Here is a 26147-nt window from a genome sequence, read left to right as displayed (position 1 = left end):
GCGCGGGCCCGGCGCGGCCATGGCGGCGGACGAGCTGTACCTGGAGAACATCGACGAGTTCGTCACCGACCACAACCGCGTCGTGAGTGCCGCCGGGGCCGCCGCTGCCCGCCCGCCGCCTGCTCCCGCTCCCCCTGCTCCCCGTGCCCGTTGCTCCCCCCGCGGCCTGCTCCCCGCGCCGCCTCCCCTGCCCCGCTGCCCCCTTTCCCACCCGCTGCCTTCCGCTGCCCCTTTCCTTTCCTTTCCTCCTCCTCCTCTTCTCTCTCCTTTCCCTTCCCTCCTCCTCCTTCCGCTTTCCTTCTCCCCCCCTTCCACCTTCCCTTTCCTTCTCGCCTCTTTACATTCACACTTCTCTTCTTTCTCCCCCTTTTCCTCCTCATTTTCCCTTCCTTCTTCCTCTTCCTCCTCACTTCCCTCTCCTTTCTCCCCTCTCTTCCTCCTCTCCCCCTGTTTTCTCTCTCTCTTCCCACCTTCCTTAACTGGTTTTCTGCATGGGTTTGTTCCTTTCCAAGTTTATTTCAAAAATTTATTTGGAAGTGAAATTGAAGTGAAATGGGTTTTGCCCAGAAAGTGGTGCGGCGAAGTTGGTGCAACTTGCCTGACAATGTGAACGTTCCCAGCCTGTGGCTTTGCGGCTTGCTCCCGGAACAATGTAGACAAACAAGAGTTTAATTGTTGTGTTTGCAGCCCGGAGCCTGGGGCAGGAGCAGGTGTCAGGGATGTACCTGCTCAGAATGGCGGGGCAGGGCTGGGGCTGCAGCCGTGACATCCCGGGATTGGCACGGTGGTGTCCCCGGGCCAGGAGAGGGGCAGAAATTTGCCCCACACCTGTTGGGACAGTTCAGAGTGCTCGGTGAGGCACGGGTGTCCAGGGGCTCTCACCCCTGCCGTGGAAGGGAGGGGTGGCTCAGGATTTCTGATCGCACTGGCAGGCCGAGGTTTCCTCACTGAGGTGGTTTTTGGGTTTTTCCCTTTTCCAGGTGACCTACAAATGGCTGAGCTACACACTGGGCGTCCACGTGAACCAGGCCAAACAGTAGGTGTCCCTGCATGCCCTGAGCCTGCCCAGTTCCTGTCAGTGCCGTGCTCATTCCTGCTCCCATCCCCTTAAAATATCCCTCTGGAGAGCCTTACCAGCCCTGCCTGTCCTCTCAGCCTGTCACTCCCTGTGCTTGCCTGCCCTGCTGGGCAGGGGTGCACCGGAGAGTCCCAGTTCCTCCCTCAGGGGCTGCAGCAATGCCTTTCTGGAGGAGGAGAGGCTTGGGAACAAACTGCCCAGGGGCTGTGAGACACACTGTTACATACTGTAAAATGTACTAAATGCATTATTCTATGTATTATTATATTTATTATGTAAAAAATACCTTCTATATAAAATGTTATGTGTGTAATAGATATTATATATTATATGTATTATATGCTATTACATGATTTTTAATACTAAAATACATTATATGTATTTTTATATATACAATATATAAAATATATTATATATAATATATTATTTTATATAAATATATAACATTATATGTTATATGTATTATTATATGTAATATTGTAGTAGGAGTCCTAGTAAAATATCTGTGTTGTATTGAGTGGCCTTGCCCCAATCCTAGTTGTTCCAAATGGGCTGCAGCTGTGATGTCCTTCACTGGGCTGCAGCTGTGGCCAGTGAAGGTAACTGGGATAAAAGGGGGTGGGCTTGGCCAGGCAGGGGGACCCTTGGAGGAGGTGTGGTGAAGGAGCAGGAACAACACTGCTGTGAAGAGGTACTTGTGAGAAAACCACCCAGAAGGTATGGGACTCTAGAAATAGGATAACAACAACATATACTATTAAATGTGGTTTTATACTAAAATACATTCTTATATCTATTATTATATATAATAGATATTAATTTATATTATGTATGTAATATATAATGTATGTAATATACTATTTTATATTATATATGTTATTATGTATTAGAGGTATCAAATACTAGTAAATGTATTTTCATACTAAAATATATTATTATATCTATTATATATAATATAATATGTATCACATGTATAATATGTATTATAGAAAATATTTAGATTAAATTATGTTATGCTAATTACATTACATTATAGGTATTATATGCTATTAAATGAATTTGCCCCTTTGCTTCTGTAGTTGTTGGACTGGGGTTCTCCACAGTGGCGGAGGAGCAAGGGTCTCAGAAAATTACCCCTGAGGAAATTAAATTAATTAAATTAATTAATTTAAATTAATCCTGAGGAAATGGTGTCCCCGTTGGCAGGTGTCCCTGCCAAGCTGGCTCTCCGTGTGCGCAGTCCCTCCCTGGCAGGGCTGCAGGCTCCCTCCCCTCCTCTCTGGCTGACCCTGGTTTCTTTTGTGCAGGATGCTCTACGATTACGTGGAGAGGAAGCGCGGGGAGAACTCGGGGGCTCAGCTGCACGTCACCTACCTGGTGGCAGGGAACCTCCTCCAGAATGGACACGTTGTGAGTGCTTCCCCTCTCTCTGGGAGCCTCTGCTGTGGTGTCTCCTGCCTCTCTCTGTGCTCCTGGGGTCAGAGCTGCGCTGGCCCCTGGGCAGGGACCGGAGGAGGCTCAGGGTCTGTCCCAGCAGGCAGAGGGATCAGCTGCCATGGTTTGGGAGCACAGTGCTGGATAACTCCCCAGGGTTCTCACCAGCTCGCTCAGATGCTGCCAGCACCCAGCTCCATGCCCTTGCTGCTGATGGGCAGCAAAGATAGATCACAAAACCTTGTGCAGGGGCCCTTCTGAGATCAGCTCAGCCACGTGCCAGGGTCTGTGTGGCCTGGGGGTGCCTGAGGGGGGCTTGGAGGGACAGCCCAAGTGGCAGGGAATGATAACCAACAGAGCAGCACACCTACAGCTCAAGCTCTCTTGTTAATTCAACCAGCTTTCTAGTCCTGGTGAACAAAACAAACAGGAATTTATTAGCAGCATTCTACATTTAAAGTGCTTCAGCTGATCAAGCAAAGGAATTGCTGCTTAGTGCATTTAGCCTGTCAGATTTTCAGCAATGTCAGCTAAAAGTTCAGACAGATAGCCCAGAGGTTTTTAAAAGAAAAGAAAATTCAGTGTCTGCTCCCCTTTGCCCACAGACAAATTTAGGAGCCAAACACTAAATGCCTTTGACATCCCACTAAGTGTTTTTAAATACCTATTACAATATTACAGTATATTACAAATATCTATTACAATATGATCCAGTCTTCATTTAGGAATAGTAAATCTCAGGCCATCCTGGCTTTTGTTTGTAGATTGGAAAAAAATCCCAACAAACCTTTTTTTGTTCTCCTAAACAACAAACTGTTTCACATGCATGAAATATTCTGTCAGTCTCCAAATCTGCCTGAATTGGAAGGTTATTGTTTACTGCATTAGTTCTGTATGGTGGCATATTTAAAGTTGCACAGGCAGTGTCACATTTACAGCCCAAGTTTAACAGGTATTCCCCTGGTTTCTTTTGGAAATAACAAATCTCTTGGCTGACTAGAACTGGCCAGGGGACTGCCAACCTGTACCGTTGTATTTAATGTATCTGAAACAAACAGGTGACTTCTGACATAGGAACAAATAATTATTTGGTAACTCTTTCTTAGCAGCTTGTGAGTTTTTAAGATAATATCACAGTGTCACTGGATGGTTTGGGTTGGCACAGGCAGGGAATCTTCCACCAAGGGAAATTATATGAAGGTGACTTTTGTCCCCCATTATTTTCAAATCTGCTGGGAGAGCCCTGCACTGCTGCCTGCTGGCAGTAGGTGTAGCCGGAATGCTGCGGATGCAGCTGCAGCACTCCTGCAGGGAGAGCTGTGGAAATCCCTCTGGAGTGCTCCCCTTAACACTGCACACTCTTTCCTCGCTGCTTTCTGCACCCAGGGGCCAGTCTTTGGTTATCCTTTTACCTGCCTGTGGATTTTCTTGCCACTTGCTGTTTTGCTGCCTAATTAAAGCAACTTTTTAATCCTGGTGAACAAAGAAACTTAAATTAATTTACAGTATTTTATATTTAAAGTCCTTCAGCTGATTAAGCAAAAGAATTGCTGCTAAATGCATTTAGCTTGTCAGATTTGCAGGACTGTCAGCTAAAATTTCATGCAGATACCCCAGAGGTTTTTAAAAGAAGATAAAATTCAGTGTCTGTTCCCCTTTGCCCAAAGATAAATTTAAGAGCCAAGCACTAAATGCCTTTGACATCCCACTGAGTGTTTTTAAATACTTATTACAATATATTACAAATGTCTATTGCAATATGATCCAGTCTTCTTTTAGGAATAGTAAATCTCAGGGTGTCCTGGCTTTTATTTGTAGATTGGAAAAGAACCACCAACAAACCTTTTTTTGTTCTCCTAAATAGTAAACTGGTTCACATGCATGGAATATTGTCTTTTAATCCCCAAATCTGCCTGAAATGGAAGGTAATTGTTTATTGCATTAGTTCTGTGTGATGGGATGTGTTTAACTACAGCTGCACAGGCAGTGTCATGTTTATAGCCTGAATTCAGCAGCATTTTCCCTGATTTCAGACAGATCCATGGTATCTGTTTAACACAGAATTAGTGGTGGGGTTTTCAGTCTGTCTCTCTGGATCCTCCCAGTATTAACCACAGCCTGTTAGATGTCCTGGAGCAGGTATAGATAGGCCTTAAAGACTGGCCAGAGAGCACATTTCAGAGCTTTAAAAACTGATGAGTGTTTAAAGGCATTGCCGCTGTTCTGTGCTACAATAATCATAAGGCTTTGTTATTTAATAACTGTAAGTAGCAGTCTTGCATACAAGCTCAGGTTTTAAGGTTGTGTTTCTTTTTTGCAGTGCCACAAGGTCGCAGTAGTGAGGGAGGATGAACTGGAAGGTAAGCAGGCTGGGAAAGTCGTGTGGCTTTAACTTTTTTCTTTGAAAGAACAGCAAAGTGAGCAAAGCTGAGAACTTGCCATCTGCACGTAAATGCCCAGCCAGGCTCTTGGGGTCAGGTGTGTACTTTTTGTACCAGCTGTTTCTCAGAATTTGGAGTGTCTGAGCCAGCAGCTGAATACCTTCAGGTTGTGAATTGAGTCTGATTTTTTTTTTTGTCAGTGATTCTTTTCCACGTCCCTGCCGCTGACAGCAGGGAGACAGCAATACACCAGTAGTGTCTCAGAACAACTGGGAGCCTTCAGGCCCCCAAGAATGCTGGAACTGGTAATTGTGGTTATTGGTTCAGTGCAATTGCAGTCTTTGCTGCGAGTCCCATGGGTGTTAAAACTTTCTCATAGAACATTTACTTCACTTTGGTGAGTGAAAGGTGGAAAAACCCCCATTGCAACACTGCTGAGTGCACTGTCTGTTGTCTCACCATCTTTCTGGTCCTGCTGATGAAATCTTACCCACAGAACTGAAATGCAGCTTCAGGCTCTTCATCACTTTCAAATAACATCTTTGGCACTTGAGAGCACACTGTGGTATTTGTGACCTTCAGGATGTGAGCTCATGACCTCACTTTGTTTGAAGGACTTACGTTGTTGGAAATCTGAAGTGGATTTCTAGCTCAGGCCGTTTGCCTCCGAGTAGGAGGTTGTCAGGCAGGGCAGCTACTCTGTGTCATGTTTGTTGAGTTATGTGTGCTGTGTAACACTGTTTTGCTGTGGAGGAAAGGGTTGCTCATGGTTTTTGTATTGGAAGGCAGGCCAAAGGCATGACTTATATTTGGAAGAGGCTGAGATTTTTGATGGGAGTAGGGCTGCATAGTCTAGGACTGGCCCCAAGAAATGATTACTGTGTGTATTTTTACAGTGCCTAGAAGCTCAGCCTCAGACCAGGACTCTGTGGAAAGAACAATATAAGCAGTGAACAAAGAATTCCTGAAAGCCAACCCTCGTCTCAAGGGGGTTGTAATCTGAGTAGCACAAAAGAGAGAAGGTTTTTGTTCTGGGGGTGGCACTGTGGTGCTGGACACAGCCCCGGGGCAGAGAGCAGTGACCAGCTACCTTCTGCCTCAGCCTTAGGTACTCCCTCAGCTGTTCTGCATCCCAAGCACTGGATGTTTGGAAGGCAAACACAGAGAGATCCCTCCTAAGTCCAAGAGTGTGTAGTGGAAAACATGACAGGCTTGTGGGGTTTGCTGCCTTGAATTCCTCATTAGTGAGCGCTGGGAGAAGGTGTGGCTGGACCTTCTTGTGTTCGTGGTTTGCTGTCAAGTAGTGTGTCAGTCTTGCTGGGTGTGCTAACAGAGGGCTTTTTTTTTCTCTTTTCCCCAGCAATGAAGTCCAAGCTGTCCACAATTGCAAGTGTGCACGTGTACAGCATCCAGAAGGCCCTGCTCAAGGACAGCTCCCCCCTCTACAACACCGACTACGACATCGTCAAAGCAAACCTGCAGCACTGCAGCAAGTGAGTGACTCCTGGCTCCTTTGCCTTCTGAAGCACTTCCAGAGTGCACCTCTGTGCTCACTGGATAGGCCTGGACCTCTAGAGAGCTGGGAAAAGATAGCCTCAGAGTCCTGCCAGAGCAGTGCCCAAAGAGCACATTGTGTGGCTGTTGTGCAAACTGAGCCAGATGTTGGTTCACTTGGTCCTTACTCTGACCAGGAGACTGTTCCAGTACCTGGCTTGTCTGATAGCTGGAAACGTTTCTCTTTTCCAGGCCACACTTCATCACGACCATTTTAATCCAGTTCTCAGCCACACAGGAAGAGAAAATCGAAACAGGCTGATAAAACCATGAATGATGTGCTCTGCAAAGCATTTACAGGAGTTTGCTTTCTGTTTTGTGAAACGGTGTTCTCATCTTCTGGACTCGTCCAGTTCTCTGAAGGTGTCTCACAGGAGCTCCTCCTCCAGGAGCTGGGCTTTGGTCTCTGTGGGTTCATTGCAGCTCAGAGTAGGCTGCTATCTCTGAGATGGAGGAGAAGCACACAGAGCAGTCCAGGCAGCAGCAGTGTCCTTCCTGGTGGAGCTGGGTGGGATGCAGCCCCCAGGAGTCCCTGGCTCCCTCTTGAGCAGCTGCAGCTTCTCACTTGTGTGCTGTTCCCACCAGGACAGCTTCAGCTTGAAGTCATGGGCATGCACGGTGCCATGACCAATCTGGTTTGAAGGGGATGCCTGAAGGGTGTGTCATAGGAAGAGTATAGAATCTGAGAGGAGAAATGTGGCCCTATCCAAAGTGTTGACAAGAGAGTGGCAGAGAAAATAGGAGCTGTGTGTTTGGATGGGTGCCCTGGAAGGAGCTGGGTGATCCCACTCAGCACAGCCACGTGCCTGCAGTTGTTCCACTCTGTTCACTCTTAGGCACCCCAGCACAGTGGTCCTTGTGCCTTAGGGATACTTGTAGCCTCTGGGATTTAAACATCCAGGAGGTTTAGATAATCCAGACTCTGAAACACCTCTCTGAGGCCTGCCTGTAAATCCAGCTTTGAAGCAGGATTTCCCAAGGAAAGTAAGAAGTGCACCTTCTTAATTTGTGACCTGGCTGAAGTAAATACAGATTGATCCCATTCCTCCCTCTTGCCAGCTGCATGGATTGTCTGGGAAAAGATTCCTGCAGGACCTGCAAAAGCCAGAGGTTTGATTGTGTGAGGTTTGCAGCAAACAGAACCTCCCTGTCTGTGCAGATATTTCACAGCTCTGGGACAAGGGTCTTTGTTCTCCTCCGGGTTTCTGTGGGACCTCCTTTGCAGTGAAGACAGTGGAGGTGGTTAGATGCACTAACTAATGCCAATATCTGAGTTTAATGCCTGTTGCCTCTGCCACCTTTCCAAACAGAAGCAACTCCTTGTTTGCAGAGCATAGTCCAAGTATTGCCTGTTTTTTCAGTGGTTATTTAGTGAATTTTGGGTCAAGCCTATAAAGGTATAGTCACATAGCAGCATCAGGGCAAGCTGACTGGGAAATAGGAGAAGGTTAGCTGAGCTTTGCTGCACATCAACATAACCATTGACGATATTATTTGTGACAATGTTATATACTAGAGGGTTAGTGATGTTTGGAGTAGGAGCTCATGCTGCCCTGAGAGCTGTGTTATTAACCATGTTGAAAACAGATTGACAGTGTAAAGCAGAGTAGGATTATTTTTCTTCAATGTCTGTTTTCCTTCCTTTAAAGGTTTGAATGTCAAGAGGTTGCTGCTGCAGCCTGGGAGTGCTGTGGAGATGGTGTTGTTTTGTTCTTACAGATCCTGATGGGAGTAGAAGGGACTGTGCATGTGAGCAGCTAGTGCTGAGGCACAGAATTGGACTGGCAGAAAGAAGGCTGCTTTATTTCTTAGGCAAATGAAAATATGCTGTGTAATTCAGTGGGCTGGGAGGCGTGAGCTGGGCTCTTTTGTGGCATTTCTGTGGGAAATCTGGAAAGCGTCGCCTGTGATTTGCACAGTGGGGAGCAGAGTTCAGCTATTTTTGGGAACTGCTATTCCTGACTGTCAGTGAGCTGTGCTGTAACTGAGTATGTCATTTAGTTCTTGTGTCTCCACGTCCCCAAACAATCAAGTTTCAGACCATTATAATCCAAGCTGCTTCTCGCTCTCAGGATTACTTGGAAATGACTTTGTGGAGTTAAATCGGAATGTCATGGGTATTTTCTGAGCCATTTCAATTGTTCAGTTTCAGCTGGGGTTTGCCTACCTGGCTGAGTGGGGCTGCGTGTGGCAGCAGCTGTGGGCTTTGTCAGAGCATCAGAAAGTTATAAATGTTTTAGATCCTCACTCAGCCATGCAAATTCTGCCACGGGCTGTAGAGAGCGTAACCCATTTAGGAATAAAATGCAGCCTGCTCCTTGTCCAGCCTGGGTGTGGAGAAGGCCTTTACCCCCCAGGAAAGCTGCACAGCTTGTTTGACACATGAATGCTGTGGCTCTTGCTGACAGGTTCAGCTGATCTTTTCATCAGAGGTCTCTTGCTGTGTGCCAGCCTTTCTTTCTTGTCCCACGCACAGATTCAGTTGCTCCTTTTTCCATAACAGGAGCGTGCAGGCCCGGAGGAGCCTGCAGGAGAGGGGAAGGTGAGGTGAGCACCCAGAGATGGAGAGGCTAATGGGGTTTATCCCTCCGTCCATCCCACAGGTTCAGCGCCATCCAGTGCGCCGCCGCCATGCCCAGGACGCCGCCCGAGGCCCCGCGAGCGCCGGCGCCCGCGCAGAGCCCCCCGAGGCACAGGGACCCCGATGGCACCAGCACCCTCAATGGCCACGGGCCCCGGGCTGCCAGGCCCCCTCCCCAGCAGCAGAAGGGCATCATGGGCATGTTTGCAGCCAAAGCAGCGGCCAAGGCCCAGGACACAGCCAGGGAGGCCAAGGCGGAGGCCAAGGAGGCCCCAGGTGTAAGTTACCTCAGCCCTCTGGTTCGTGGTGTTAACCATCTGCTCACACACTGCCTCAGCGAGCTCAGCCACCCCTGCGCTGCTCCTCCTGCCAGGCACACCTCCCCTGGGAGTGCTCAGGGCTCCTGTGGAGTGTTTAACTGTCACCTGGGCAAAAGCCCCTCGTGCCACACTCCGGGTGTCTCCACAGAAGAGAATTTGCCATGGCTTTCATGTTCCCAATGAGCTGGATCTCAGGCAGCATAGCTACAATTGCTCTGCTCTCTCCAGCTATCCCAATGTACACACCAGCTGAGGATCTTGCTCTCTCCATTGTGCTTAAAAGGATTTGTTTTGAGCAATAAGTGAAACCTGAGAAGCCCAGGTCTTAAAAGTATCAAGGTGTTTAAACTTGGTGGGTGAGGGAAATTTCAGAGCTTGACCTGTGCAAGACTAAATTGTTTATCTTCTGGACTGCTGCTTTTCCAGGATAGGATTATGTTTTCATTTTAATTAGTATAATTGTTTTTAAAGTGATGTGGCCAGAAAAATGGGTGTTAAAATGGTAACACTCCCTGTGGATGGTTTGGCCTTTTCATAACAACTGAGAACGTTTGGGTTCCTTTCTCTGATTTTTATGGGGAGTTTAGAACTGGGGAAATGTGTGTATTTTGGGAACTTTAGTGTCTGGTTGTCTTTTATTTGCATGAAAAGAAGTTGGATTAGGAGGCTGCACTTTGTTAGATGGTGTGGCTGTGATTTCTCACTGTGGTGGTTGCATTGGTGCAGCAAAGCAGGGATGTTTCCTTGCAAACAGCCTGTGTGCCAGGGAGCTGGATCCTGGTTTGGCCAGTCCCTGTTCTTTCCTCTGTTGGCTGCTGTGAACTGAGGCACTGATGGTTTGCAAACAGAGCAGTTCTTTCTGGGAGCTGACCCTGGTCCCAAGCATTATTTCAGTGATGAGAATGTGCCCCAAGTCAGATCTGAGAGCCTGGCTAAGGAGTCCTTAGGAACTCATTGTGGCCCCTTTGATGGCTAGCGAATATCTTCAAACTGTCCAAAACAGATAATTTGCTAAATCTGCTGAAATCTAAGGCAGTGAAAACAAATGCTATCTATTATTTTGCTGTGCACCTTGAGGGCTGAGAGCAATTCCTGTGCTTATTCCTTTCTTTGCTTCCAGGTGTCTGCAGCAAGCAGCAAGCCACTAACCAAGAACAGCATCATGAATAACTTCTTTGGAAAAGCTGCTATGAGTAAGTGCTTTGCTATTTTCAGAGGCCATCATGGTCATGGAACAGCCTGTTGTAGTTCAAAAAACAAACACATGAAAAAAACCCAAACCTGAGGATTATTTCATGTATCTGTTCTTTTTTTCAATTATACTTTATTTAAGCTGGATAGAAATTTGAAAATACTCAGTAGAATCAAGTGTTTTGTACTAGAGCCATGATGGGAGAAAGATACGGAAAGGAGCAGAACTCTTCCTCCCCATCCCCACTCTACCAAACTAATTGGATTTTCTTTATATCCCCTCTTTCCGAATAGTTTTCTATACTTTCTCCTGCTCTTCTGCACTCAAAGGGGTTAATGTTTTAGCACACAGCTTTTAAAGCAAAATTTAAGGGTTTTCAGTGGAATTTTTCAGACAAAAAGCTTGCTGGAGGGAGATCAATTAAAATTACATATTTGAGCAGACTAACCCAGGAAGGATTTTTAGTGCAGAAGAAATCTGATTTAAAGTGAGTTCTCCTGGCTGGAAGACCAGCTATTGGTGAGATGTTTGCCAAAAGCTGTTTTGCAGGGCATGTTAATGGTGCTTGCTTTTCATCACACAGCACTGAGGAGCCCATTGTTAGTTTTAGGGTTAATTTCTTTCCTAAAAACTGAAGGACTGATGCATGGAGAATAAAACTGAGGGGTGGCCTGTCTCTTTGAGCAGAGGTTTGGACTAGATGGCCTCTGCAGGTCCCTTCTGAATTACCCAAGTCAAAGGAAATGATGCTGGAGCTTTTAAATATTGGAATATTGGAAAAGGACTGTGGGACCTCCTTCAAAGATTCCCTTATAGCAGAGAGTACAAGCGCTTCACAGAGCAGTTTTGGGAGAGAGTAAACAGCACAGTTCACTTTGTAACAGGCATCTGTCAGAGCTTGCAGGGGACAGTTCCAGCACTGAGCAGACAAGGCACAGCCCTGCTGGGACTCTTTGGTCCCTGTTTTGGTGAGACTGGGGGAGCTGAGGACACTCTCAGCCCAAGGACAATCACTACAGTTAACTGGAGTAAATTGTAAAGGTTTGGGGAGAGCCCTAGACCCCAGCTCACGTGCTGAGAACCCAGAGAGGCATGGTGAGTGTGACCCAGTGGTGATGGGCAAGGCTTTGGGCATGCCCTTCCATCATTCCCAGGGGGTTCCCTTCTCTGCTGAGTCCTGTCAGGGAGCTCACAGAGGAAACCTGCGGGGTGGCTGCAGAGAAGGAGCAGACTGAGCAGAACTGGAAATGATTATGTGTATGTAGCAGAGGATGGGATTCCAGCAGAAAGATTTATTCCCTATGTGCATGTCTCTCCTGGCTTCAAAGGTTCCACCAGTGCCAGAAAGTCCTGGGTTAACAGCACTGGGGTCCTTGGTTGATCATAAATAAGGGAGCTGTCGTTCCAGTGCTGTTTGCCCCTGCCCAGGGAAGCAGCCAGCCTGTTTGCCAGCACTCCCAGAAAGGCACCATGTTGGGGCCCTCCCAGCAGCCTCTCCTGCTACTGCCTCCCAGTCCTCTTCCAGAGAGTTTGAACTGCTGTAGCACACATGGTGGCTTGACATCAGGAGCAGCAGAACCATGGAAAATCACCTAGAAATTAAAGCATGCCCTTCTTTTTCCCATGTCTGATACAGCTTGGCCAGTCTAGATCCCTGAATACACGATGGGTAGTGCTGGCTGTAGTCTTGGTGCACAGAGCTAGCCAGCTGCTTTGTAAGTTGTCATTCAGACTGAATGCCCATTCTTTTTGAATGGTTTATTCACAGATAAACTCAAAGCCAACTCTGTGCCTGAGCAGCCAAAGGAGGAGAAAGAAGCCGTGAAGCCTTCAGCTGCTGTAGCAGAACCAGAGTCGTCTCCTAATAGTGTAGCGGAGAACCCTGGGAAGAAAACAGAGTCTGCTAGAATTCAGCAAAAGGACAAGAAAAGGTGGGTCTGCCTTCAGGGTCCCTTTTTGTGTCCCCTGCTTGGGGACAGCCTGCGTGGAGCTGGCTGGTCATACACTGCCGGCTCACCTCCTGTTTGCATCTCCTAAACTGTGCTAAACCTGACTGAATTCATCTGTCAGGGTCCTCTCTTGGTGTTCCTTTTCCATTTGCTGCTGTAGGTGCCTCAGGGCCGTGGGTGCCATCGCACACGGGAAGGAACAGGGCCCAGGCTGTCCTCAGTGGGAGGGGATGGCTTTCCATGAGACAGCCTCCCACTGAGCAGCCTGGGAGAGACCCTGCAGGCAGCCTGGGGAGGGCTGGCAGGGACACCTGTCCTGCAGGGAAGGTGGGATATTCCCCAGCCTCTATGTACACAGCTTGCAGCACAAAGTTGTGCTTGTTGATCTCCATAGCTCATGTAGGGCTGCTTTCAATGCCACGGGTTTACTTTGGGCTGAGGCTCCAAGTTAATTTTAAGCTCAGCCCTTTGTGTTTAATCCAACCCAAACTGACAGAGACAAAGAATCACTACAGTCTGATGGCTCTCTGGTGGCCTATGAGTAATTAATTGGTGGTCTCAATCCATTTCTAGGGGAATAGGTAAGCACACCACCCAGCCCACCATGGCAGCTAGCACTAACTGCTTGTCTTAGTGATAGTCTTGTCCCAGAAGCCAAGGGCCTGGAGGTGTTGGCAGCCTGGAGCTGGGAATGCCACTTGGGCTGTCCCAGCTCTTGGAGGATACGTGGGCCTTTAGCCTCCAGGCTTGTTCGTCTGACACGTCTCGCCAACAGTAAAAAGAAAGAAGCTATTTTATTTTTCCAGTAGTCTTTAAAAATGGCTCCAGGATTCTGAGACACTACCTCATAGTCAGTCAGTGGCAAGCAGTCTGTCAAAAGAGCTTCTGAGTGATGCTTTTGGGGACACTGGGAGCCTGAGCTAAAGAGACAAGATCAGAAGTAGGCTCTTGCCAGGCTGCTGTGGCCAAGCGAGGTGAGGCACTGGGCTGAACTGCAGAGGGGCTAAAGAAATCCTCCTTGTTTTGGAGAGCTGCATGTGGGGAAGGATGGGAGGCCTGGAAAGGCTCGGCCACCTATGCCTGGTTGTGCAGTGGGTGTACAGCATTCTGTTCAGTGTACGATGTACAGTTCAGAGCATGTGATGGTCATGTTTTTAAGAGGCATTTGATTTCCTTCCATGAGGAATGTGCTTGTCCAAGTGCTCATAATGCTTTCATGCACACATGAGAGATGATGGGTGTTCATTCCTTTTCTTTTCCCTTTACTTTTTGTGGCAGTAAAATGAAGAGAGCAGATAGGTCGGATGACGAGGAGGAAAGGGATCCTGAAAATGTCAAGAAAAAGAGGAAACGAATCAAACAACTTGTATCTGACAGCAGTGATGAGGAAGGTAAGAGGATCTGTAAACAATCAGGCATGTAGGTCAGGGTTCTGATTTCCAAAACATTACTCTCCAAATCCCTTGGTCAGTGATTGAGGGAATAGTTTAAATGACTAAAGACCGTGGAAATGGTTGTAGCCTGAGCCTTCTGTTTATCTTTGTGCTGCAAGCACTTGGGCATGGAGTTGTCTCCAAACAAAGATTCAGTCTTTGTTTAAGCTTAGCTCAGACCTGGCTGTCTCCTCACCAAGTGTGCTGCCAGTGCCCCTGTGTGGGAAGGAGGTTCCCAAATCTCTTGTGAAAGGTAGCGTGCCTTCCAGAACCATAGGGCTGTCAGAGCCAGTTCATATGTGGGGAGGGAGCACTCACAAGTGGCCTCCCTCTCCCCACAGGGTCAGTTTCAGTGTCTTTATTCTGTCTGTTCATAGAAAGGGTTTGGAAGACAGTGTTGGAAGCAAGACATGCTGAAAGAAAAGGGATAATAGGGAATTTGGAGGCAAAGCACTTGAGCCGTATCTGGTGAGACTGTGCGTCTCCTTGCTGGTGTGACAGGAGTGGAGTGCCCAGAACTCTGCAAGATTTGGGCTCATAATGAGGAGCAGCAGGGCTGGATCCCAAAGAATTTGGATAATTGAGGTGACAAATGCCGTTCAATGTAGATAACTGGGAAATAAATTGGAATTGAGCTCAGGAGTATGTGCTGAGTGGAACAGTCATCCAGCAAGCTGCTCAGGAAAGAAACTTGGGGATCATTACAGAGTAATTGAAACCACCAGTTTGGTGTAGAGCTCCAGTAAAAGAAGGTGAAACAGCAAATGGGGAGTACTGGTGCGGAGGTGGAGTCCCTCGGGGGAGCCAGAGCTGATTCCTCATTTAGTGTGCCTGGCACATGGCCAACAGCCAGGACATCAGGAAGATCTGCAGTGCCAGGGAGAGGGGGCTGCTGTTGGTATCAAGCAGTATCCATGACACCTCTAGGCCTGTTTTCATGGTTCCTCTGCTGTCCACAAAATTGCAAATCATCTTTTTCATCAGGTGTGTATCACTTCTTAGACTATTCCGCAGCATGGTAAATCTCTCAGGAGCTGTTCTTGTGATCAGCCTTAATTCCATCACGTTTCAGTGTGGCTTAAATATGCCCACACTCTTTGGTGTTTATTTCTTTAAATGTTTGTCTTTGCATTTCCTCATCACTGCCCTGCTGACAAGCTGAGTTGTTTAGCTCTGAGGAGGGAATTTTGAAATCAGCCCATCCTTGCTCAGCTGGAATCTCTCAGCTCATCCACATCCTGTGAGGTCAGGCAGGAGTTTGGAATGTTGGAACTCGCTGGTCTCCTATGGGACACCAGATCAGCACATGTTTAACAATTAATGCTGTTGAGTGGGATGCCTCCTGGCCTCACTTATTCCAAGGTTTGCATTCCCTTTAGTGACCAGCGATAGAACCTGAGGGAATGGCTGGAGCTGTGTCGGAGCAGGTTTAGGTTGGATGTTAGGGAAAAGCTCTTCCCTGAGAGGGTGGTCAGGCACTGGGGAGGTTTTTTGTCACTGCTGTTGCTGCTCCTGCATCAGAACCCTCTTTGTCCTTCATTTCTTTGTGCTGTGCATTAGAATTGTAAATTTATGCAAATTACAGCACATGTATACAAATTTGGGTATCACTCAGTTTGCCCTTTGAAAAGAGAAAATAAGAATTGAGAGAACTCAGCCCCTTGGTCCTGCTACTTGCCCTTCCAAATCCAACCAGAGATTTCAATTGTTTGGAATATTTTTAATGAGTCCAAACTGCTAATATTATGTTGAGTACAGAAGTAGAAGACTGTGAGTTGAATGGGAAAAAAAAATTAATATATATATATCCAGCAACTGGACTTGAAGAGCATCTGTGCTTGGAAAGGTTGGAAACAGGTTTCTCCAGAGAGCAAATGGAATCAGCAGCACCAGAGAGCAAGAGGGGGCCTGGAGTGACAGGCACACTTAGCAAGGTTCTGTGGGTGTCAAACTCAGCCTGCATGGCTGAGTGAAGTGCTTATGGACAGTTCTGTGTCAGGCCAGGTCTTCTGCCTAGTTCTCTGTTAGTCTGTACTAAAAGCAGCCCTGAATAAGCTCTCCTTACAGCAGCATCAGCACATTGTACCACGCTGGAAACACACAAGGCATAAGGCACAATCCTCTCCATTTAAATGATTTTTCATTAAAACGTTATATTGGTATGAGGGTTCCTTGGTCACTGCAGGTTGTTTTGCTTCCAGTGCCAGAACAAACTCCACAAATGCTCCCACAGAGGACAGGAGGTTTGGCAGCCTCAGCTGTACCAACACAGGCAGCGTTTCTCAGTGTTGACAAGTGTTTTACAGCCACTTTGGAGGGTGATTTCAGTGGCACTGTGACCTACAAACTCCCTGGGTTTTGGAGAGCCGCAGCACAAGCACTAAAGCTTCTCACAGTTTTTCCAGGCAGAGTCAGAGCAGACCGAACAAAGCCAGGATTTACATCTTTGGTCCATCCAGTTGCCCAACTTGTATCTATTTCATGCAGCTGTTGCTGTTGAGCAAACTGTGGGCAGCAGCTAGGGGTTGACTCAGGAGTTATCACATGTCAGAGGGCTGTGTTGGCTAGAAGAGGATAATAAAGCAATAAAAGAGCTTGATAGTAGTCCTAAACACTGACGTGAGGAGAAGGTGCCTTCTGCCTGCCAAAAGCTTGGGAAATTGTTTGAAGGAAGCTGAAAAAAGCCCAGATTTCCCCCAAGGAATCTAGTGGAGCTGACCCACTGACAATGCCTTCAGCAGCCCCTGCTTGAGCACGGCAGAGGCTTTTCAGCAGGCTGGGTTTAGCTTGTCCTCTCCCAGAGATGCTTGCAAAGGGCAGAGGCCAGGCTGGGCAGTCAGTGGGGTGCAGGCTTGGTGCTGGGCACTCTGGGGAGGGTGTGTGTGAGACCGGGATGGACAGAGAGCCCAGGGTGTGTGTGAGCCTGGGATGGACACAGAGCCCAGGGTGTGTGTGAGCCTGGGATGGGTGCAGGGTCTGTGTGTGAGCCTGGGATGGGCACAGAGCCCAGGGTGTGTGTGAGCCTGGGATGGACAGAGAGCCCAGGATGTGTGTGAGCCTGGGATGGGCACAGAGCCCAGAGCTGCCCGCAGCCCCTGGGCAGCGCACACTTGCAGCGCCGTGCTGCGGCCGTGCCCCCGGAGCAGGGTGAAGCCCAGTGGTGTTGTCCCTCCGTTTGCGTTCCCCTGCCTCTCTGCGCGGTGCCTGGGAGGCCGAGCCCCTGCTGGATGGAGCGCCGTGGTTCATTGCTGGCCCTGGCAGCCCATCGCCTGTCCCCGCAGCCCTCGGTAGCCCGCGGCGGTCGGCTGGCCGCGTGCCCGCGGTGCCCCGGGACAGCTCCGGAGCGCGGCCCCGTGCTGGGCTGAGGGCAGCCAGGCGGCCCCGTCCGTGTGACTGGGGTGAAGCGGTGGGGCACAGCAGCCGTTGGTCCCGCGGTGCCAGCTCGGCCCCGGCCCGGCGCTTGCGTGGCAGCCGTTCTCGCTTGGGTCCCCCGCAGCTCTGTCCCCCTGCCAGCCCCACAGGAGGGTGACCCTGCCTCCTCGCTCCTGCTCTGCAGCCCTGCTGGTCCCGCTTTGACGTGCCTGCTGCAGGCTCCAGAGCTCGCTGTGCTCCCTACAAATGCCTGAAGGTGTCCTTTACTGCTTTGATCAGTCTTGGCATTGAGTGCAGCCCGGTGTCCCTGTCCCTGAACCCAGAGGAGAGCAGGGAGGTCAAACAGTGAGAGTCAGCTTCTGGGTTTTGTGGTGGTTTGGGTTTTTGTGGGGTTTTTTTGAACTTCTTTTCAAATAAAGGTTTTAGGATGTGTGGTAGTGTACTGCACTTAACTCTTGGGTTAAGCTGATAGCATGGATTGTTTGGGATGGGCAGCACCACCAGTGAAGCAACAGCTCTTTTACCACACCCCACCTCCTTTAATTTCTAAACAAATAACAGTCACTCTTTTTAACAAGTAACTGAAATGTATAGCTAGAACTTGCCAGTTCCTGTGGCTGGTTTTAAAGTTTCTCTTGGTGGAGCTGGATTTTTTGCCTTACCAAAAATCCCTCAGGGCACTTCTCCCATCCTATCCCACCCTCCTTTCTTTGGGAACTGCAGTGTGTAGTATCAGACCTGTGTGCCATCCAGGTGTTCTTCTTTGCAGATGTCCCACCCTCTCCCACACCCGAGGAAGAGAGAGCTCCATCTCCACCCCCTGAAGCTGTCCTGAAAATGGAGCTGGAGCCTGCATCCACAGAGGTGAGAGCAGATCAGAGTGATTACCTGCCCTCGGGTAACGAGAAAGGAGCTCTGGTTTCTCACAGTGCTGCCATGTCCCCCAGGTGTCAGCTGGAGGGAGGAAGAGGAAGAGGAGGCGCGTGCTGAAATCCAAGATGTTTATAGATGAAGAGGAAGGCTGCATGGGTAAGACTGGCTGTGCCCTGCGCTCACTCACTGGAGCTCACTGTATTGGCCACTTTACCAGGATAGAAAGAGAATCACAAAATCACTTAGTTATCCCACTTGGGGCTCCTGCTCCCAGACTGAGGTAACTGAGCCTCTGGTGAAGGCCTGGGTAGGGAGTCAGAGCTGGAGCTGAATCCTTACCCTTTTTGATTATTCACAGATTTTCCTTCAGTTCTTTTCCCTTTTTTCCTGCCATCATGATTACCACCTTCATTTACCTCCAAAGCTGCAAGCTTTTAAAGACAGTACAGAAAGAGATTTAGGGTCTGGGATAAATTCTGGCTGAGATAACTTTGTTGGGTTTTTTTTTTTTTCCCCTTTGAGGATAAATCCAGAGTTGTGCAAAACTTGATTATATGTCAAAGAAACATAGAGTATCCCAGATAAAAAGTTGGGGCTTAAATACTTCATAGGGTTTCTGTTTCTGATAAGGGTGGCTCTGCTTTCAGAAGGGAAGAGAGTCCTGAGAGCCAGAGGCTTTGAATTCCAGCCTGACTGGACTCTGCTTCCTCCTGTAGCCTGCAGAAAGCTGTGTAACACCACTGCATTCGTTTCCTCCATGTCCTGACATTCAAGTAGAGATGCAAATGTTCAGACTATGTTGGTTTGGGTTTTGGAGGATTTTTTTTGAGGCTTTAAACACATGAGAGCATGGAGTGTGTGTGTTGTAATGCTGTTGTCAGCTGGATTGTGTGGGGTGCTTTGATTGCCTGGCCTGGCTGGGCTGAGGGGATGTCAGTGGAGCTCAGGGCGTGCTGAGGAAGATGAGGTGCTGTGGTCCAGGTCAGTGATGGTGCTGGGGAGGATGAGGTGCTGTTGTCCAGGTCAGTGATGGTGCTGGGGAGGATGAGGTGCTGTTGTCCAGCTCTGTGGTGGTGCTGCCATGCAGACTCTGGGGCATTCCTGGCCCAGCCTCAGCCTGTGTGTGTGTTTGCACCTGTCTGCAGAGCTGCATCTTCTGTTTCCCATTAGCTTGGTGTGTCTCCTTCAGAGAAGCACAAAGCTGTGGCTCTCAGCAGCTGAAATCCCCAGTGCTGCTTTCTTGTCCAAGAACTGGGCTTGCACAGAGTTACTGACAGCTTTGGCTGGTTACTCTGAGGGGTGTTCTCCTCTCCCACCCCAGACAGAGACATTGAAACGCTTGGAAGGAAAATGGAACAAAACAGCATTAGATGGGGAGCTGAGTTGTACAGGCTCTGCATCCAGAGCACAGGAGTGTCTTTTCTGGGTTCAGCTGGAAATATTGCCTCTATTTCTCTGCTCTTTATCCCCACAGGGATTCATAGTCCCTTGGGAAATCCAGACTCCTGGTTTCACAGTTCACATCCCCTTTCCGAAAGGGGAATGCAAGGCCCTCCTGTGCCCTTGGGAGGCAGATCCTGTGGGATGGAGCTGGATACTGAGCATCTGGCTGGGGAGGAGATGCTGCTTTCTCCACTACAAATCCTCCAGCCTGTTGTGCAGAACGTGCTGTCTGGCTATTGTCCAGTTTCTCTTCTCCCTTCCATTCCACACCCTTTCCGTGCACAGGCCTAACAATTCAAAGGCTAAACAACTTGCAGATCTTTCAGGCTAATGTGAATTTTAGTTATTCTTTGAAATAGAGGAGTTTTCCCCCTCTCCCTGCTGTCTTTTTATTTTTAAACCAACACTAGGTTTTTAAGAGGTTTTAATCCAAACGTTAGAATGAGGCTGTACTTTATATTTCTCCACCATTTTAAGTTATGGTTTTCACAATAGCTGCAATAGCAAGGAATTGGTGTCAAAAAGCAAAAGTGATTTAGGGATTAGCCCTGAGGGAAGTTGAGCAATTAAAGTGTGTGTGGAGTTAAGCAGAAGAAACATTCCTAGGCATCAACAGAAATCCATGGATTGAGGGCCTGCTCTTAGTCTCTAGTAAAGGGGAATTACTGAGGCTTAAGCTTGTGTGTTTCTACCTTGAGCTTTCTCAAGCTTCAAAGGACACACAGGGGTTTGGAGATTGCAATTTCCACACGTGCATTGGAGGGAAATTTGTGATACAGCCTTTTAGAGCTCCCATCCTTTGAACCACTCTGATTCAGGGAGTCTGGCTATGAGTGACTGCATCGGTGCTGCCATGGGTGCTGCACATACACACTGCTGCAGTTCAGCTGAGACTGCAGCCAAAGAAAGCTGATGTGGGCTGTGCTGCTGCAATTGGAGGGGTTAACTGCACACTTCAGGAGTTCCCAGCGGTTCCTGACAGGCTGAGAGCAGGATAAGGGTTTAAGTTCACCCGGTGGTCTGGGGAAGCTGCTCCCTGAGAAGCCTGCTGCCTCTGAAGGGACATTGCTTGGTTTGCAGTCCCTGTCTGAGGTCCTGCTGGCTCTGCCCAGGAGGATTTCACAGCATTCCTCTTCCCAGTCCTGGTGACGTAGGAAACCTTATTTAATTTGATGCATTAATACAAGCGAAAGCCAGCTTCCCAGAAGAAGGGAAGTTAAGACATCTGTTTAAAAGAATAGAGTTGCTAAAGAAAAATGGCTTACTAGAAGAATCCCAGAGCACTGCTGGGAAGGCTGATCCGAGGGCGTTTGCTGGGATCTGACGGTGGCTCTCCTCAGTGGGGCTGACTGCAGTTTGGTTTCCGTGAGGTTGTTTTATGTCCCTGGGCTTTGCGCGGCCGGACGCCAACAGCAGCGAGCTGGCACTCCCCCTCAGGCAGAGCCCTGACTGCAGGCAGGGCTGGGGGCTACCCTTTGATAAAGCACTGCTTTGTGCTTGCCCTCCTTGGCACCTCTGTGGAACAGAGCTGCCCCAAAGGCTTTGTGCCCCTGCAGGTGGGTGGTGTCTGCTTGCTCTCCCCTAGCTGTCCAGTGTGCTGCTGAGAGCAGCCTGGGGATATCTCCAGGTTGTCTTGCATGGATTCCTGGAAAATCTGATTGCTTTGGCCCCTGTGGAAACGGGACCGAGTCAGAATGGTGGGCTTTAGCCATAAAGTAGATGTTCCATTGCCTAGTGCCAAACTACTGATTCTGATCTTGAGATTCATCACTTGCTGATGGCTGCTGGTCAGCCTTTGCCATATGAGTTAGGATCTCAGGATGGCATTTCCAGGATCACTGGCTTGGAAAAGCTCTCTAAGGTCATTGACTCCAGCTGCTCCCCCAGCACTGCCAAGGGCATCCACACAGCTTTTAAATCCCTGCAGGGATGGGGACTCACCACTGCCCTGGGCAGCTGTGCCAGGCCTGGACAGCCCTTTTAGGGAAGGAGTTTTCCCTAATACCCAACCTAAACCTCCTTTGGCACACTCAAGGTCATTTCCTACTGCTTAACTTTGCACTCAATTCCTGTGTCTGACACGTGCTCCTTGAACCCAAAGTGTTCCTTCCCATGAGTGCAGTGGGAAGGCTGCAGCGGGGAGGTCTTGGTGCAAAGATGGCTAAACCATCATCATCATCCTCTGCTCCCTTCCCTGTTGTTTCCACCAGTGACTGAGAAGGTTTACGAGAGCGAGTCCTGCACGGACAGCGAGGATGAATTCCCCAAGCCCAAGGCACCGGCTCCACAGAAACAGCCCATGCTGCCCACCAAGAGGGAGCCAAAGGAGGAAAGGAAGAACCCAAAGAAAGGGGCAGCTCCTGCCAGCAGAGCCAACAAGCAGGTCTCCATCACGGGCTTTTTCCAGAAGAAATGAACTGGCTCTGGCTCCTCTTGGCAGCTTGGGAGTGTTGCTCCTGTTTTCGTGTGGCTCTCTGCAAGCTGCTGCTGCTTGTGGGGCCAACATGCAAGCCCTGGTTATGCAAGGTGCCCTGCTTACTGTGTAAGGAAGCCCTCTGGACTAGATTTTGTATCAGAGAAAAGTCTTTATTTGTTACTGCAATCATTTCAGTCATCCTCACTAGGCAGTGTGGGAACTGCCAGCTAGAGGCAACATCCAGAGGAACTCTTGAAAGGCTGTTGAACCTGTTCACATGAAATTGTATTTTTTTAATCACCCCTTTGGTGCTAATCAGGAGGGGAGGTGTGGTGTTTTCCTCCCCTCTTTGTACACCCCCAGCTCTTCAGATTGGTCCAGATGTTCACATTGGGTGGCAGCAGCAATGTAGCAGGTCAGACACAATATTGAACATATGCTTCAGCTTTAACTGAATGAAATCTTCATTTTCCCGCTAAGACTGGTAAATAGTTTTTGCTCTGCCTTTCATAATCTTTTTTTTGGACAAAGCAGTGCATATAAAATTCTTACTCTCTTCTTCCTTGAACTTGTATCCTATGTAGCTTGCTCAGATGCCTAATTATAGACTGGGACACTGTTGGTGTTCTGTCTTTACAAAAACATCCTTGAGGCTTCCCACCCAATTGGCTCTGGAGTAATTGGGGGAAGGCTTTGCTGTTATTGGGAAAGAACTGATCTTCAGCCTTGGAGGTCAATGAGCCAGAGGGAAGGATGATGAGAGGGCACTGCTGATAACACCAGGCAGGTACCAGGGAGCAGCATCAGCTGCATTGCAGGGTTTGGGGTTGCCTGAAGGGTTATTTTACAGGCGTGAACCAGACAAGAGAAGAGATTTTCCTTGGACATCTCATCACCTGCCTGCTGAAGGAAGAGTGCCACGGCACATGGTCCTGAGGAACCTGTTGTGGGAGAGAAATAAAGCACAGCAATCCTGTTAACCACAAGGAGCTCTTGGTCTGGGCCTCCTGCTTGGCTGGTGCTGGGGCTGACAGACAGATGGCAAAGCCTTTCCAGAGGGTGATGCTGAGCCCTCCTGAGGCTTGGGCTGCCGAGTGCTCCCAGGCAGGGGCTGGTGGGGAGGAGCTGCTGCACCCCAGCAAACTCTGTGCTGTGGCTGGGCCGGAGAATGATCAGCCTTATTCTGGTTTAATGAAAGAGTTTAACTGTGGAGAGCAAAACCCACCCTGGCACAGGGGTTCTGTTGTTTTTGGTAGAGTTGAGGGGGTATTTTTAAATGCAATGAGAGCAAATACCATTGAAAACAGTTTTGGTTTGTTTTGGGGTTTTTTTAATTTGTCCTTATTCATTAAATAATGTGTCAAATTCTGATTTCCAAGGGTTGTTTGTGGTATTTGACTGCATGGGAGTCAAAGACATTTGCTGGTGAAGTGGGTAAAGATTTCTTCCATCCAAACCAGGGCTGGAAGCTTTCAACGGAGTGTTTGAGGGCATCTAAACCTCGAAACATCAGGGTTTGTATGGAATTGGAGCCCTGGAGTGTCGCTGCTGTGGCAGCAGGGGCCGGGCCGTGTGTCCTGTGCTCCTGCCCCTCACCTCTGCCGCGCTCTCCCTGGAGCTGCAGCTCCACCCCGGCCGCTGCCACCACCAGATGGACGTCACAGGGCCCTTCCTGCGGGAAATGACCTAACGTCTGCAGCAGCAGGGCCCGGCACAAGTCGTGATCTCACACTCCCCGCTCCACGGGCTGCCAGCCCCAGCGGGGCTTCGGGGCCCTGCATGCTGCCTTGGCCGAGCAGCCCCGAGTGTCCCCGGGGGCTGTCTGGGGGCTGGAGAGAGGGAGAAGGCTCTCTCGTGAGTGGGGTCGCTGCTCTGGCACCCAGGGGCTGCAGCGGGACAGCATGTCCAGGAGCCAGGCTCTGGGAACATGGAGCACGTCTCCCATCTCAGGATGTGGTACTGGTGGAGCTCAGGGTCGCACGTTCCTCCTGGGGATGCAGAGGTCTTTATACCCATGTATGGGTCATTCACAGCTGGAAATCCAATCCCAGGGGGATCTATCTGCTCTCCTTTTCTCCCTGTATCTCCCTTCCCACCATATTTACACCCTCGGAGGAGCCTCAGAAGAAGCAGTGGGAGAGGTCCATCCAGGGAAGTGCAGTTCATGGTGTTTGCTCCCTGACAGCCAGATTTCAGGCGGAGGAATTGTCATCCTTCTTTCCCAGGTGCACCGAGGAGTTTCCCTGTCAGACACTCCGGGCTGGAACCACTGCTGCACTGGGCTCTCCTTGCACAAGGTGCTTCCCAGCCAGCTGCCCTGAGGGATGCAAAAGCCCCATCAGATGTTCAGGGGATGGCTGGGCTGATTTATAGCCCTCCTTGCGCAGGGCAGGGCCTGCAGGAGCAGCCCTTCCCACCCGGGCAGTGTGGAGACGGGAGCCAAGGATCCGAGGGGATCACTGGGCAGGGCAGGAGGGTGTCCCGGCAGCCTGCTGGGAATCGCTGTGCTCTCCCACAGGCCGTGCCAGCCCGGCCCCAGACTCGGGAGCAGGCAACAGCAGGGCCTTATAAGGAAGCGAAATCCCTCAAGACGATCCCACAATCCCTGACAAGACAGCGGGACCTGCCAGGGCCGTGCCTGAGCGCCGGCACCGCGGAACCAGCGAGCCCAGCGCGGCGGGAGAGCCCCAGGGCCATGGAGTGTGCCTGATTCCCACCCTGTCACCAGCCCAGAGCACCGAGCAATTCCTGGGACACCTCCAGGGATCCAGTGCCTGAGCACCCTTTCCATAGGGAAATTCCTGATGATGTCCCCTCCTGTCAGGAGCTGTGCAGAGCCACAAGGTCCCCCCTGAGCCTCCTTTGCTCCAGGCTGAGCCCCTTCCCAGCTCCCTCAGCCCCTCCTGGGGCTCCATTCCCTTCCCATCTCCGTTCCCTGCCCTGGACACGCTCCAGCCCCTCCAGGGCTCTGCTGGCAGGAGGGGCCCAGGGCTGCCCCCAGCACTGGAGGTGCCCCAGCACAGCCCAGGGCCAGTGGCCTCTTGCTCAGCTGGGTTTGTGTCCAGCCACTGGCACCCCCAGGTGCTTTTCCAGCATTCCAGCCCCTCTGCCCCGGCCTGGAGCGCTGCCTGGTTCTCCCTGTCTGGGACTGGGGTGCAGAGAGGTGTGGGTGCTCCTGCCCAGGTGAGCCAGGGCCGAGCACAGGGGCATGGCTGCTGCATGAGCCAGCCCCGGGAGCCTCACCAGGACCTCGGCCTGGGAGAAGGGAGCGGAGCTGCAAAACCAAAGGTGGAAAAGCATCCGTGGGATTTTGGAGATGGCTTTTCCACATCCTTCCTCCCGCAGTGGGTACCACATCCCTTCCACTCCTGTGCTGGGCATCCCATCCCACCAGGGCTGTGATGCTGGGCAAGGTCAGCCATCCTGCCTGGCTGCTGAGCATCCCCCTGGGCTGGGCATCCCACCTCGGGGCTGGCGTCCCCCTGGGTGTGTGCACCTCCTTCCCCCGGCTGCTGAGCATCCTCTCTCGGGGCACGGAGCCCCGCCGCCCGGTGCCATCTCTCGTGTGGCCACACGCGCGGGTGGCTGTCGCGGGCTGTCCCCGCAGCTGCCCGGCCCGGCCCGGCCCGGCCCGGCGCTGTTTACTGCTTCACCCCAGCGCTTCCTGGGCTGGTGTCTGAAAATAGATATTTTTAACCTTTTAAAAATAGAAAGTCTCGCAGAACAGCAGCTCCTGTTTTTCCATTCCCTTCTCGTTTCTTCTCAGGGCGACGGAACCCGAGCCGGGGGCGGCGGGAGGCGGCCCCGTAAACAGGCTCCGCGAAAGGGGCTCCGGGGACAGCGCACGTGTGCCTGGAGCGCGGAAAGAAAGGTAAGAGAGAGAAGGAGAGGGGAAAAAATCAACTAGAAAGGCCGGCCACTTTTCACACGGAGCCTTATTTGGTGTTTTCATGAAAAGCTATATCTTCACACTGTAAAAAACGCCACTTATTACTCATGCTTTACTAGGTAAGTGTGTTTTCCTTGGCAGCCGGCGCTCTGGGGTTTTTTTCTCACTTCACTACTGCCGTACACGCTATTTCGAAGGTTTCATTAGTTTCTCCATCGGAGCTGGCGCTGCT

General features: G+C 50.0%; 1 protein-coding gene across 2 annotated transcripts; it reads left to right on the top strand.

Annotated features, from left to right (window-relative positions):
• On the top strand, positions 1-26009 carry POLD3 (DNA polymerase delta 3, accessory subunit). 2 transcript variants are annotated; one of them, XM_058045697.1, is made up of 12 exons: positions 1-82; positions 981-1036; positions 2386-2488; positions 4833-4872; positions 6254-6386; positions 9051-9306; positions 10469-10541; positions 12309-12471; positions 13768-13880; positions 18064-18158; positions 18242-18323; positions 25793-26009. In XM_058045697.1, exons 1-12 carry the CDS (start codon positions 20-22, stop codon positions 25834-25836), a joined length of 1221 nt encoding a protein of 406 aa, XP_057901680.1. In that variant the 5' UTR covers positions 1-19; the 3' UTR covers positions 25837-26009. The 2 variants fall into 2 exon arrangements, with proteins under 2 accessions (XP_057901680.1, XP_057901679.1); XM_058045696.1 differs by lacking the exon at positions 25793-26009 and adding an exon at positions 21821-23397.
• Positions 26010-26147: the final 138 nt, after the last annotated feature.

This window comes from Melospiza georgiana, chromosome 2 (assembly GCF_028018845.1).
Source record: "Melospiza georgiana isolate bMelGeo1 chromosome 2, bMelGeo1.pri, whole genome shotgun sequence".
NCBI lineage: Eukaryota > Metazoa > Chordata > Aves > Passeriformes > Passerellidae > Melospiza > Melospiza georgiana.
Note: the sequence above shows the minus strand (reverse complement) of the source record. Positions and strands in the feature narration are given on the sequence as shown.